At 39.5% G+C, this 16,115-nt stretch overlaps 1 protein-coding gene across 2 annotated transcripts in view; it reads right to left on the bottom strand.

Moving 5' to 3' along the window:
* Window positions 1–16,115, bottom strand: part of LOC110501587 (inactive dipeptidyl peptidase 10) — a 313,751-nt gene that overhangs the window by 14,735 nt on the left and 282,901 nt on the right. For both annotated transcript variants that reach the window (XM_021579258.3, XM_021579259.3), the window contains exons 10-16: window positions 13,615–13,712; window positions 13,119–13,242; window positions 8,991–9,029; window positions 8,463–8,570; window positions 7,960–8,051; window positions 5,968–6,015; window positions 5,340–5,461 (exon numbers count right to left, since the gene is read on the bottom strand). In XM_021579258.3, the coding sequence (XP_021434933.1) occupies window positions 5,340–5,461; window positions 5,968–6,015; window positions 7,960–8,051; window positions 8,463–8,570; window positions 8,991–9,029; window positions 13,119–13,242; window positions 13,615–13,712 (631 nt within the window). The remainder of the gene's footprint in view (window positions 1–5,339; window positions 5,462–5,967; window positions 6,016–7,959; window positions 8,052–8,462; window positions 8,571–8,990; window positions 9,030–13,118; window positions 13,243–13,614; window positions 13,713–16,115) is intronic.

The raw sequence follows: 16,115 nt of genomic DNA on the forward strand, positions 1-16,115 counted from the left end.
ACCACCATTCACTGGATGCTGGGATGCTGTTCTTGGGGTGATGGGAGGTGTTCAGTTTGCGCCAGACATAGCGTTTTCCTTGTTGACCAAAAGCTCAATTTTAGTCTCATCTGACCAGAGTACCTTCTTCCATATATTTGGGGAGTCTCCCACATGCCTTATGGCGAACACCAAACGTGTCTGCTTATTATTTTCCTTAACCAATGACTTTTTTCTGGACACTCTTCCGTAAAGCCCAGCTCTGTGGAGTATTCGGCTTAAAGTTGTCCTATGGAAAGATACTCCAATCTCCGCTGTGGAGCTTTGCAGCTCCTTCAGGGTTATCTTTGGTCTCTTTGTTGCCTCTCTGATTAATGCCCTCCTTGCCTGGTCCGTGAGTTTTGGTGGACGGCCCTCTCTTGGCAGGTTTGTTGTGGTGCCATATTCTTTCAATTTTTTAATAATGGTTTTAATGGTGCTACGTAGGATGTTCAAAGTTTCGGATATTTTTTTTATAACCCAACCCTGATCTGTACTTCTCCACAACTTTGTCCCTGACCTGTTTGGAGAGCTCCTTGCTAAGTGGTGTTGCAGACTCTGGGGCCTTTCAGAACAGGTATATACCGCAATCATGTGACACTTAGATTGCACACAAGTGGACTTTATTTAACTAAATATGTGACTTCTGAAAGTAATTGGTTGCACCAGATCTTATTTAGGGGCTTCATAGCAAAGGGGTGAATACATATGCATGCACCACTTTTTTTTTTTTTTTTAAACAAGTTATTTTTTTCTTTTCACTTCACCAAATTTTATTATTTTGTGTATCTACATTACATGAAATCCAAATAAAAATCTATTTAAATTACAGGTTGTAATGCAGTAAAATAGGAAAAACACCAAGGGGGATGAATACTTTTGCAAGGCACTGTATATGATATTGCAGACAGGAAGTTAATTATTCCATTCCACTGCCACCTGCCTACTATATCTGACTCACCACATAAGGAAGTAGACGGGGGGAAATTTTGTGGTATGGTTATGTTAGATCTCAAAAAAGGGTTTGATACAGTGGATCATGGGCTTCAACAACTTAGCAGTAAAATAGGTCAGCTCTTACCTGCAAGGAAGAAAACAGATGGTGGATGTGGATGGGACCCTGTCTAAACCCAAAATCTTGAACTGCGGGGTACCCCAAGGGAGTGTGCTGGGTCACTTTTATTTCTATTGTATATACATTATCTGAAATCTGCCTGTACCTTTTCTGCACTGTTGGTACCCACAAAGACAAAAATGTGGTTGAGAAAGCCCTCAGTGCTGAACTTCTGAATGTCATTAAATGGCTATATGACAAAAAGCTGTCAGTCCATCTTGTTCGGGTCCAAAGTGAAACTGAGGAAATCCCCAGATTTTAAGGTGGTAGTAGGTGACATAGTAGTCAAAAGACGCTGTTAAGTATCTTGGATGTGTGCTAGATGCATGGCAGAAAATGTTATCGCCAAACTGATCCATAAAATTAGGTTCCTGGCTTGAACCTCCAAATATCTGGATAAGAACACAATGGGGACATTGGCAGGGGCTCTTGTTCAGTGCCACTTCGACTATGCATGCTCTTCCAGGTACAATAGTGCCCCCAAGATATAACATTTTTTATTGCAGACATCTCAGAACAAATTAGTCAGGATTATTCTTAAACTTCCAGCACTTACACATCTTGACTATTCCCACTTTGAAAATGGTGTCTTGTACATAAGATTGTCCACTCCCAGATACTTATGTAACTACTTTAACTTAGTAAGGGATAACCATAACTATTCAACTATTTCAAGGAGTGAAACTGACTTAGTTCCTTTTAGATTTAAAACTGGTACAGGGAAAGATTTTGTTTATACTGGGCTGCATTCTTTGCAATAATTTTCCGAAGAATTTCAAACTTATAACCAACCTCCATAGGTAGTTTCAAGTTCTCACTGAAAAAAATGGCTAAATAGTAACATGTCTTTAAAGTGAGTGGTAAGATTAAAGTAGGTGATGGAGAGGGAAATGCCCGGGATAGCATATGGTCTGCCTTTTTGGTGCCTGTTGTTATTATAATGTGATTGTCTTGTGTGTGTGTGTGTGTGTGTGTGTGTGTATACACACACACTGTACAGTGGGGAGAACAAGTATTTGTTGCCCTGGCTGTGTGTTTCGGGTCGTTGTCATGCTGGAAGACCCAGCCACGACCCACCTTCAATACTCTTACTGAGGGAAGGAGGTTGTTGGTCAAGATCTCGCGATACATGGCCCCATCCATCCTCCCCTCAATACGGTGCAGTCGTCCTGTCCCCTTCGCAGAAAAGAGTCTGTTTGATTGAGTGTGTGCACAGGTGTCTTGTATACAGGTAACGAGTTCAAAAAGGTGCAGTTAATACAGGTAATGAGTGGAGAACAAGAGGGCTTCTTAAAGAAAAACTAACAGGTCTGTGAGAGCCGGAATTCTAACTGGTTGGTAGGTGATCAAATACTTATGTCATGCAATAAAATGCAAATTAATTACTTAAAAATCATACAATGTGATTGTCTGGATTTTTGAGTTTTGATTCCAACTCTCACAGTTGAAGTGTACCTATGATAAAAATGACAGACCTCTACATGCTTTGTAAGTAGGAAACACTGCCGATTTTGCAGGTTATCAAATACTTGTTCTCCCCACTGTGTGTGTATATATATATATATATATATATATATATATATATATATATATATATATATATATATAATATATTAGGGATTGATTGTTCATATATTAAGGGTATGTGAGACTGTCATTGTGTCTGTCATTGTCTGTTGTCATTACAATTGCCGCCTAACCTTGTTGTATTCCCATTTGCATCAAAAGGACAACAATGGAAATAAGCTGTTAAGCTTAATTGTGTTATCCTTGATGATTTTCTTAAATTGTATGTGGAGGCGTCACCAGCTGGAGCACCCTTATGTATGGATTTTACAAATTGCCAAATAAATTAAACCAATCAATCAATCTGATATACACTACCATTCAAAAGTTTGTGGTCACTTAGAAATGTCCTTGTTTTCCATGAACACATACATGAAATGAGTTGCTAAATGAAAGGAAATATAGTCAAGACGTTGAAAAGGTTATACATAATTATTTTTAATTAAAATAATAATTGTGTGCTTCAAATTTTGCTTTCGTCAAAGAATCCTCAATTTTCAGCAATTAGAGTCTTGCAGACCTTTGGCATTCTAGTTGTCAATTTGTTGAGGTAATCTGAAGAGATTTCACCCCATGCTTCCTGAAGCACCTCCCATAAATTGGATTGGCTTGATGTGCACTTCATACTTACCATACGGTCAAGCTGCTCCCACAACAGCTCAATAGGGTTGAGAGTCGGTGACTGTGCTGTGCTCCATTATAGACAGAATACCAGCTGACTGCTTCTTCCCTAAATAGTTATTGCATAGTTTGGAGCTGTGCTTTGGGTCATTGTCCTGTTGTAGGAGGAAATGAGCTCCAACTAAGCGTCGTCCACAGGGTATGGCATGGCGTTGCAAAATGGAGTGATTGCCTTCCTTCTTCAATATCCATTTTACCATGTACAAATCTCCCACTTTACCACCACCAAAGCACCCCAGACCATCACATTGCCTCCCCCATGCTTGACAGATGGCGTCAAGCACTCCTCCAGCATCTTTTCAGTTTTCTGCATCTCACGAAAGTTATTCTTTGTGATCTGTACACCTCAAACTTAGATTTGTCTGTCCATAACACTTTTTTTCCAATCTTACTCTGTCCAGTGTCTGTATTCTTTTTCCCATCTTAATATTTTATTTTATTGGCTAGTCTGAGATATGGCTTTTTCTTTGCAACTCTGCCTAGAAGGCCAGCATCCCGGAGTCACCTCTTCACTGTTGACATTGAGATGGGTGTTTTGCAGGTACTATTTAATGAAGCTGCCAGTTGAGGACTTGTGAGGTGTCTGTTTCTCAAACTAGACACTCTAATGTACTTGACCTCTTGCTCAGTTGGTCACCGGGTCCTGCCGCTCCTCTTTATATTCTGGTTAGAGCCAGTTTGCGCTGTTCTGTGAAGGGAGTAGTATACAGCGTTGTACGAGATCTTCAGTTTCTTGGTAATTTCTCGCATGGAATATCCTTCATTTCTCAGAACAAGAACAGACTGAAGAGTTTCAGAATAAAGTTAATTGTTTCTGGCCATTTGGAGCCTGTAAACGAACCCCCAGAAATGCTGATGCTCCAGATACTCAACTAATCTAATGAAGGCCAGTTTTATTGCTTCTTTAATAAGAACAACAGTTTTCAGCTGTGCTAACATAATTGCAAAAGGGTTTTCTAATGATATATTAGCCTTTTAAAATGATAAACTTGGATTAGCTAACACAACATGCCATTGGAACACAGGAGTGATGGTTGCTGATAATGGGCATCTGTACGCCTATGTAGATATTCCATAAACAATCGGCTGTTTCCAGCTGCAATAGTCATTTACAACATTAATAATGGCTACACTGTATTTCGGATCAATTTGATATTTTAATGGACAAAAAAGGACATTTCCAGGTGACCCCAAGCTTTTGAACAGTAGTGTATATCCCTGGTATAAAATCACATTCTGTTTGTGTCTCTAACATATATCTTCAGTGTATGTTTAGGAGCCGGTTATGTTCGCTTTTAGCATTACTATTCTACTATCACATTGGTGTTTGTTGGATTGGCTATTCTCTGATAGCATGTGATATACCTTATAGGGAAACAGTGAGCAGCTAGAGGAATTGCTGTACTTTTACTGGATCTGATAATTTATCTTATATGCACTGTATCTCTGATCCTGAATCTAAGTCTAAGCGGATGATGCATTGGTTGGGTTTAACAAATGGCCTAGCTGGCATAACTTCACCGTTTCAAATAATGAATGGTTGGTTGATGTTGGTCCCTAATGTCTTTAAATTACCTCTCAAAGAAAGTTGATGCTTTAGTTTCCTACGCTCTATCAATATTTATCTAACTTCAACAAAGACAGATGAGGGGTGCTAGCATGTAGATCAATATTAGCCTTCAGAATGATGCACTGCTTGTGTTAGAATTTAGCTTAGCTGACTGACATTTAAAGTGCAAAATGACGTTTGCATTAGCCTGTTAGTGCTGTCTTGGCGCTATGGAGCACTACTTTACAATGGACTGTCTGTATTAGCATTTAGGTAAACTGGATTACTTTTACAGTGTAATGACATGTTTACTTTGCATTGGCCTGCTAGTGCTATCTTGGTGGTAAAGAGTGGAAACCAATGCACTGAGTTAGAATTTAGCTAACTCATCATTTAGCTCGGCTAGCTTACCTTTACAGTGGAGGATGATATGCTTATCATTGGGGCTTATCTCAGCATTAAAGAACAGACAGTGCGCCTTATTTAGCTCACACGTCAGACAGTGTCGAGGGAACAACCCGACAGTCTTCACACTGAAAGGAAGGGGAAGACGGAAGATTAGGCCACCGTTTTAACATCCATTGCAAACCCTAAAGAACAGGCCTATAGAGTATCTAGCACCTGTGGTGTTTGCAGTTGGCACATGATATTTACACTCTACATAAATGAGGAGACAAGCAATGTTGAGGTTGGAAGCTTCACGTCATTGGTTCACCTGAAAGCATTTTAAATGTAACTAAAACGATTCTCCCACATCAAAAGAGCAGCTGAATTTGGAAAAGGTTTGTTGAACATTTTAATTATCATTAACCTAATGTGCCTGTGCAACCTCCATACTCTTTATAAAACAAAGTATCATCCAGTGTACACGATCTTACATCAGAGTGTCTCTACATTTCTGTAAGCACGCAACCTCAGATGTTTACTGTTGTTATGGCATGTTCTTCGCTAAAATAAAAATGACAGAATATGAGAGGGACTGTAACTCAAAGGGGAGCTGTCAAAAGCGCGATTCAGGACAGGTTGCTAAATGAGTCACCTGAAAAGCTGTCTTCTTCGCGGTGAGCCTTCAGTGCTGAGAAAATATCTGTATAGAAGAAACAAACAAGTTAATTGAGTCTCAAAGAAATCCGGTGGCCTTCGCTAACAAGGTTATGCCATAAATACACTCTCAAGCTCAGCTTTGTGCCTGCCACATGTCATATTTAGATGAGAAATAAACCTGATACTTTCAAATAAGCAGCATTTGTCTGTGTACTTCATATGCAAATGACACTCAGTCTTGAGGCAATACGCATGAGGTTTATTAGTGTCAAGTTGAGAAGAGAAAACACTTGCCTATCAAGCTACAATAACATGCTAATACAGGTACTATACAGTTTCACACTCAAGGTTCTATGTTTTATGATGCAAAATGCAATGTCAATTCTTAAACCTCCTTTTCCCACAAATGCACTATGGTGTGCTGTCTATGATTTGCAGTTACTTTGGTCTGAGATTTTGATTCGGAATGTACCTGACACCACAACTCTTCCAAGAGTAATGACACAAAGCCCCCCCATAACATACAATCAAGTTCACTGTGATAACAATGATGTTTTCGGTTTGTGCTGTCGTCAACTCCTCTACAGCATTCATTCATCATTCCATACATGCACATAATGTGATCTGTCGACCAGACTAGCTGTTGCATATGTATGAGATGCCTTTGTGTCAAGAACTGATGAGGAATGTGTTGAATTATGATTAATGTCATGTTATAGTCAATGCAGGAATTATTACATATGGGACTCAACATGGCTGCAGATGCTCAACTGTCTGTCACCTATCCATATAAGACTCATATATAGTGAGGTCCAAAAATATTTTGACAGTGACACATTGGTCACACTTTATTTGGATAGTCCATCTGTAGAGCATCTATATTTTGATAAGCAACTACTTGCCAGATATAATGTTAGGTTTAGAATAAGGGTTAGGGTAAGTTTAGACTAAGGGTTAGGGTAAGGGTTAAGAGTAAGAGGGTAAGGGTAAGAGTCTGAAGATTGTAGTGCATCTACAGATGGAATATCCAAAAAATGTGTTATCAATACATGTTGTGTTGTCTCTGTACTCCAGCACTTCGGATTTGAAATTATACAATGAATATAAGGTTTCATTAGTCCACTGACGATACAATCCCAAAATGTTTTGCATGTCAGCAGTCAAGTTTTCAAGATATTGGACTTTCAAGAAGCAAAGTGTTCCCCGCAAAATCATCATGATGATTTAAAAAGTTAGAGGCATAAATGTCATACCCCCCAAAAATGCTAAGCTTCCCTTTTTATTGTTAATGGCATTAGCATAGCATTTCTTGGGGGTATGATCTTTGTGCCGCTGTACCTTTCTCACTCATTATTATTCACGTTTCATTCAAGGATTATCCATAATCATGGTAGCATCCACATTAATGTGCAAGTATTCAAAACAGTGGAGGTCAGTGCCATTTATGATAAGGGAGGACTATTTTTTTTCATGAGCATGGCCATGGTTATTACAGCATGTTGGATGACTGTCATTAATATTCCATTCACCCAGTTCAATTTAACATCGATAGGGTTAGGCAACTACATCATACTCAAATTTTCCATATACCCATCATGAAGTTGCTCCAACCTAGACTATGAATGAAAGTTTACAACGTGTAATTATTGCGTGTTAGGAATATGGGCACAAAAATACCATACTTTTGACTACTTTAAAACACATAAGTAAATGTGCCCAAATACTTTTGGTTCCCTTAAATGGGACTGTGTACAAAGAGTTCTGTCATTTCTAAACAGTTCACCCGATATGGATGAAAATAGCCTCAAATTAAAGCTGACAGTCTGTACTTTAATCATAGTCATTGCATCATTTTAAATCCAAAGTGCTGGAGTACAGAGCCAAAACAAAGTGTCACTGTCCAAATAATTTTGTACCTTACTGTACGTACTAAATACCTGAATCCTCATTATTGATTTATTATGCACAGTTCAGAAGAGACACTCACATGTTGTCGTTGCTTTCATCATAGGCCAGGATCTTAGTTACTTCCCAGTTTCCTGATGTTAGATGGCGGACCTCGTTTTGATCTGCTCTGAACTGGAGCAAGGAAGGAGACGAGAAACAGGAAATATACTATTATTAGAGTGACCTACAATATCTATTTAAAAAAAGCCTTCCTGTTTTCAGAGCCATCACATCATCCTCATCAAGATCATCATCATACATCCTAAGTACTAGTCACTAGCAAAGATTGCAATTTGATGTGGTTGAAGCCACTTTCATTGAGTTATCACATAATATATTTGCAAAAAAGTACAGTGGCCATTGAGAGATGATGCTCACCACTACGGGCACACAGTAGTAACCCTACCCTCACTTGTGCTGTAACCATGGAGATATTACTCTCACTCCAGTGGAAACTATGGTAACAGAACCCTTTGAGTGGTAACCATGGTGACATGAGTGACCCTCATCAGTGATGTAACTATGGTGACGTGACCCTAGTACCTGTGTGGTGAACATGGCGATGTGATGGAACTCTCCACGCCCGCCTTGCTTGACGGGCACTGTCAGGAAGAATATGCTGCCATCCCTGGAGAACACTGGTTCCTGGTTCTGCCGAAACAAAAACAGCAAACATTTTTAGTTTAGAGTGTTATGACGTCATTACATGATCACAGAGATTGTGTAAAATACATTAATTTAAACCAGTTTACTACAGCAGGAAAATAATCCTGGAAATATGAATTATTATGTGGATTATAATTAATGGTCATATTTGATACATTTTCTGTTAGGGCAAATCAAGTCTGACATTTCCAAGTGAAATTATAAACTTTAGAAGCCTTTTTAAAACTCAAATACACTAAAAGTTTGCAATTCTCAGCAACAAAAGAGTAATCAAATTAAGATCCTACATCGGTACAAGTGTAATGGCAATTTAGGCCATTTACTACTATGAGTGCACAACAAAGATGTATTGAATAAGATTGAATGGAAGTTTGGCCATTACTGACAAAAGTAAATATGTTTTACCTGCTTTGAAAGCCAGAGCTCTGAGACCTCCTCATGCCTCTGAAATAGAAAGGCCAAAATGTTAACAGTTAATATTATGTCCCGATTTATAATATGTCCCATATTACATCCCATATTCAGCAAACCTGAATAGCCGTGGAGCCTGGTTGGAATTAAGCATCCCACAAAGACAGCCCAAAGTCCCTCAAAATCACTCAATCCCCTTTCTTCCCCAATACTTTAACTCTAAAAGCGCCAACATATTTCAACCCCTAAAAGTTAAAAAAGTGTTTTATTTTTATTTTCAAAAAAATGTATGAAACACTTTCTGTCAAACTCTTAACACTTTTTATTTTATTAACCTTTTGTAACACATGTAAATTGTTTTTAATTTCCCAAAATAAGAATACATTTAAAATGTTTACATTTTTTAAAAGATATTTTGATCAATTTCACCCATAGATACTAATTATGAACATTTGTCTGTTATTTATTCAGTGTTTTTTTTCTGAGAAAGTGGCAAATCTGAGATACTGGTAGTACCTAAAGTGTCCCTGTCACGACTCCTACCGAAGGTGGCTCCCCTTCCCGTTCGGGTGGCGCTCGGCGGTCGTCGGCCTACTAGCTGCCACTGATTCTTTCCTCCCCCTCCTTGTCTGTTTATTGGTTACACCTGTTGTGTATTTGCTGATTAGTTGGGCTTTATTAGCCAGTCGGCCTGCCTGCTCTTTGTGCAGGATTGTTTTGTGTAACTTGTGTGCACGTCTGTGGGTTACGCGTTTCCCATTTCGTGGGTTTTGCTGGACAGTTTAAGTCCCCGTGTTTGGGGCGTTTGTTTTGTTGTAAGCCCTGTGTTTTCATGGGGTTGAATTATGTTCGCCGTTTTGTGCATTAAATTAGCACTACCCTGAACTCTCTGCTTCCTGCACCTGACTTCTCACCCACTACACCCAGAACGTTACAGTCCCCCGATATGGCCGATTTAGACCATATGGTGGCATCAGACTTTTAGCTCTAATTTTGGAACGCTATGGGCGATCAACTCAGTTCCAATTGTATCTGAACGATGAGACTCTCAACTTGGTGTAGAGAAATTGACTGAAAGCTAAATATTTATTTACATACATATATATACACATACATACATATATATATATATCCATACACACATATATATATATATATATACATACACACATATATATATATATATACATATACATATATATACACATATACATATACAGATACATATATATATATACACATATATATATACATATACATATACATATATATATATACATATACACATATTCTTTGGGTGTTTCGTGGGTGATTGTCCTTAGTGTCCTTGTAACTGTCTTGTGTTAGTTTGCACCAGTTTAGGCTGTTTCGGTTTTCACATTACGTTTATTGTTTTTGTATTGATTCGTGTTTGCGTTGTTTTATTAAACATGAACCTCAATAGCCACGCCGCATTTTGGTCCGACTCTTCTTCTAACAAAGAAAGCCGTTACAGCCCCCTTGAACATTGCGACCTTTTGCCACATTTCAGGCTTCAAACATAAAGATATAAAACTGTATTTTTTTGTGAAGAATCAACAACAAGTGGGACACAATCATGAAGTGGAACGACATTTATTGGATATTTCAAACTTTTTTAACAAATCAAAAACTGAAAAATTGGGCGTGCAAAATTATTCAGCCCCTTTACTTTCAGTGCAGCAAACTCTCTCCAAAAGTTCAGTGAGGATCTCTGAATGATCCAATGTTGACCTAAATGACTAATGATGATAAATACAATCCACCTGTGTGTAATCAAGTCTCCGTATAAATGCACCTGCACTGTGATAGTCTCAGAGGTCCGTTAAAAGCGCAGAGAGCATCATGAAGAACAAGGTACACACCAGGCAGGTCCGAGATACTGTTGTGAAGAAGTTTAAAGCCGGATTTGGATACAAAAAGATTTCCCAAGCTTTAAACATCCACAGGAGCACTGTGTAAGCGATAATATTGAAATGGAAGGAGTATCAGACCACTGCAAATCTACCAAGACCTGGCCGTCCCTCTAAACTTTCAGCTCATACAAGGAGAAGACTGATCAGAGATGCAGCCAAGAGGCCCATGATCACTCTGGATGAACTGCAGAGATCTACAGCTGAGGTGGGAGACTCTGTCCATAGGACAACAATCAGTCGTATATTGCACAATCTGGCCTTTATGGAAGAGTGGCAAGAAGAAAGCCATTTATTAAAGATATCCATAAAAAGTGTTGTTTAAAGTTTGCCACAAGCCACCTGCGAGACACACCAAACATGTGGAAGAAGATGCTCTGGTCAGATGAAACCAAAATTTAACTTTTTGGCAACATTGCAAAACGTTATGTTTGGCTTAAAAGCAACACAGCTGAACACACCATCCCCACTGTCAAACATGGTGGTGGCAGCATCATGGTTTGGGCCTGCTTTTCTTCAGCAGGGACAGTGAAGATGGTTAAAATTGATGGGAAGATGGATAGAGCCAAATACAGGACCATTCTGGAAGAAAACCTGATGGAGTCTGCAAAAGACCTGAGACTGGGACGGAGATTTGTCTTCCAACAAGACAATGATCCAAAACATAAAGCAAAATCTACAATGGAATAGTTCAAAAATAAACATATAAAGGTGTTAGAATGGCCAAGACAAAGTCCAGACCTGAATCCAATCGAGAATCTGTGGAAAGAACTGAAAACTGCTGTTCACAAATGCTCTCCATCCAACCTCACTGAGCTCGAGCTGTTTTGCAAGGAGGAATGGGAAAAAATGTCAGTCTCTCGATGTGCAAAACTGATAGAGACATACCCCAAGCGACTTACAGCTGTAATCGCAGCAAAAGGTGGCGCTACAAAGTATTAACTTAAGGGGGCTGAATAATTTTGCACGCCCAATTTTTCAGTTTTTGATTTGTTAAAAAAGTTTGAAATATCCAATAAATGTCGTTCCAATTCATGATTGTGTCCCACTTGTTGTTGATTCTTCACGTTTGAAGCCTGAAATGTGGCAAAAGGTCGCAAAGTTCAAGGGGGCCGAATACTTTCGCAAGGCACTGTATATATGAACATTTGGGGCATAGCAGCCACTCTAATAAAAATTATTTATATATATATATATATATATATATATATATATAGTGGCTGCTATGCCCCAAATATATCCCTGACCCTGGGATATATATATATATATATAATTTTTATTATAGTGGCTGCTATGCCCCAAATTTTCATACTACCACACATCGCTAGTATAAAAAGACCGATTATGTTTCATTCCTCCATTTTAACACAAGCATCTAGATAGATGTAGTTTTTTGTTGTTGGTAACAAGTTGCTTGACCGAGTATAAAAAAGGGTTTAGAAATTATGACATTTTTTTGACCCCCTGTTGGTGCTTTTAGGGTTAAAATGCCAACTGGGGAAATCCTGAATCTGTGCTCTTTAAATTAAAACCCATTGGAGACAAGGACAAAAGCATTGGCAGAGAAATTGAGTCTGTGCCCAGGCGGAGCCGCTTCTTGGCTGGAGCGTCTGTTTGTTTGTGGTCCAGCCGTCTGTGGGGCCTGACCCTGGGACAGTCGAACTGGACCGTGTCCAATAGACTCCCATGTTTTCCCTACAGGGGACTGCAGCTTTGCCCTTTTCCAGACATAGCTTATAATAACACTGTGCAATCATTGCCATCAAAACAAATAGTGGGAAGAATAAGTCTTTACTTAATGAATACAGTTTGCTGAGATGATCATTTAATAAAGGCTTCCCAGTTGAAAGTAATAGAATAATTAATATGTGTGTGTTTATCTGATAAATGCCACAAGATAATATTTGTATTCAAAGTGGTGGATAAACAAAACAAAAGTGCACCCCTCCACAAGTGTCCTTTAGCAGGCATAGTAAAAAGCACACAAAAAGCACAACAGCTGATACAGCACTATCAGATGAGGCATTCGAGTCAATGGTATCTCTCCCTTTGGTAACATAGCAGTAATAAAGTCAATGCATTGTCTGCTCTGTCCTCCCACTGACACAATAACAAAATGACCACCCAGGGTGAGTGTGACCTAGTCTCAACATTACCAAGCCCCCCACCCCCTACCCAGCATGGCTCTCACCTTAACACAGGCCCCCGTGGTGGTCTCACATACGGTCAGGATGGACACATTCTGGGCACGGTTCATCCACCTGACCGTCGTCTTGGTTTTACTGATCCAACTGACCATGGCGACATAATGCTCCCTACAAGAGAGAACAACCACAGTGGTTATTGTCTGAAACATGGACCATGACCACATAGTGCTCCTTACTAGAGAGAACAACCTCAGTGGTTATTGTCTGAAACATGGACCATGACCACATAGTGCTCCTTACTAGAGAGAACAACCACAGTGGTTATTGTCTGAAACATGGACCATGGCCACATAGTGCTCCTTACTAGAGAGAACAACCACAGTTGTTATTGTCTGAAACATGGACCATTGCCACATAGTTCTCCCTACGAGAGAGAACGGACAGAAGTTGTTATCATCTGCAACATGTACCATGACCTAGTCCCTCCAAATAGCGTACTTTCCAATATGTGTTTTCATTATTCCAGGCAGTAAATCACACCTTAGTTTGAGGCTGTCTGGTGGTGTGAGCTCCTGTGTGTGTGTCGGTCCGTACAGATTCACCACATATAACTTCACTGTGGGGTTGGGTTGGCCAGCCTGAAAACAGAATCAGTCCTTTAGATATTGTAGCACCATTAAACATCATGAATCACAGATTAAAAACACCACACGAAGGCAATCACCATATTGACTAAACAAACAATTGCATAATTACATTGTAGTTATGTAGAGCAATATTATACTGTATATGTGCTACCAACATAAAAAAAACACAACTTCAAAACATTCTGAAACAATAGATGATGATAATAGAATCATTGATCACATGCCCTAACAATAAATAATAGCTATGGCTTTACACAATACAACGCATAATATCAACTTGTTTTATCTAACGGTGATACAAATGTTAATGGTTATGAAAGAAAATTAGATAAACAGCATGACTAAAGTTATCACCTCATTTACACGCAGCCCTGGATTTAGCCTAACCATGTTTAAACCTGAATAAGAGTCACAAAGGTTGGCCTTGAACAATGCATGAAGATATGAACCAAAGTCTGTATAAGCCCCCATAGAGAATGAGTCCTCTTATAGGCACTGCTACAGCACAGTATTGTATTGACCTTTTCTAATGCTAATCCTCCCTAATAGAGTACCAATGCTTTTTCTACATTCAGTGTCATATTCACTGTTGGCACTCAACCCTAAATGCCATATGCCAAGCTCTACTGGTTCTCACCCTCGGTATGGATTCTGACACTTCTAGTGTAACCTTGGGCCAAGAACACATGGCCGGATTGGCCTCACACTGGACCACAGTACTGTGTTGCAAGAGGCTGACAAAAAGCAGGAAGAGGGATCATTTATGTATCCTCAGTTATCTAATTATCAATGTCGAAACAGAGGACACAGGGTTTCTGTCCCAAATGGTACCCTATTCCTTTCATAGTACATTACTGGTACCATAGGCCCCTGGTCAAAGTAGTGCATTATGTAGGGAAAAGGGTGTACATTGGGACGCGCCCAGGACTGGGGGAACAACAGACATCTGGTGGGGAGTTTCAGTCTTAATTGCTGCAGGAAAGGGACACTGTTTGGATGGATCTTCCTGTACCTTGAAGTTTAGACATGCTGTGGGTCTTATTCAATCAGGATGGTGACCATGAGTTCCCGGAGTTAGGTGAAATCGAAGTTTAGAATTATAGTGATACGGGTAATGGATTTGCTGTTTTAAACTGTAAATACAGTGCCTTGCGAAAGTATTCGGCCCCTGTCACGCCCTGGTCGAAGTATTTTGTGTTTATTTTAATTTATTTGGTCAGGCCAGGTTGTGGCATGGGTTTTTGTATGTGGTGTGTTGGGTTTGTAGCTTAGTGGGGTGTTCTAGTGAAGTCTATGGCTGTCTGAAGTGGTTCTCAATCAGAGGCAGGTGTTTATCGTTGTCTCTGATTGGGAACCATATTTATGCAGCCATATTCTTTGGGTGTTTCGTGGGTGATTGTCCTTAGTGTCCTTGTGTCTTGTGTTAGTTTGAACCAGTTTAGGCTGTTTCGGTTTTCACATTACGTTTATTGTTTTTGTATTGATTCGTGTTTGCGTTGTTTTATTAAACATGAATCTCAATAGCCACGCCACATTTTGGTCCGACTCTCCTTCTACCAAAGAAAGCTGTTACAGCCCCCTTGATCTTTGCAACCTTTTGCCACATTTCAGGCTTCAAACATGAAGATATAAAACTGTATTTTTTTGTGAAGAATCAACAACAAGTGGGACACAATCATGAAGTGGAACGACATTTATTGGATATTTCAAACTTTTTTAACAAATCAAAAACTGAAAAATTGGGCTTGCAAAATGATTCAGCCCCTTTACTTTCAGTGCAGCAAACTCTCTCCAGAAGTTCAGTGAGGATCTCTGAATGATCCAATGTTGACCTAAATGACTAATGATGATAAATACAATCCACCTGTGTGTAATCAAGTCTCCGTATAAATGCACCTGCACTGTGATAGTCTCAGAGGTCCGTTAAAAGCGCAGAGAGCATCATGAAGAACAAGGAACACACCAGGCAGGTCCGAGATACTGTTTAAAGTTTAAGTTTAAAGACGGATTTGGATACAAAAAGATTTCCCAAGCTTTAAACATCCACAGGAGCACTGTGCAAGCGATAATATTGAAATGGAAGGAGTATCAGACCACTGCAAATCTACCAAGACCTGGCCGTCCCTCTAAACTTTCAGCTCATACAAGGAGAAGACTGATCAGAGATGCAGCCAAGAGGCCCATGATCACTCTGGATGAACTGCAGAGATCTACAGCTGAGGTGGGAGACTCTGTCCATAGGACAACAATCAGTCGTATATTGCACAAATCTGGCCTTTATGGAAGAGTGGCAAGAAGAAAGACATTTCTTAAAGATATCCATAAAAAGTGTTGTTTAAAGTTTGCCACAAGCCACCTGGGAGACACACCAAACATGTGGAAGAAGGTGCTCTG

This window comes from Oncorhynchus mykiss, chromosome 22 (genome assembly GCF_057628025.1).
Source record: "Oncorhynchus mykiss isolate SJ-2025 chromosome 22, ASM5762802v1, whole genome shotgun sequence".
Classification (NCBI taxonomy): domain Eukaryota; kingdom Metazoa; phylum Chordata; class Actinopteri; order Salmoniformes; family Salmonidae; genus Oncorhynchus; species Oncorhynchus mykiss.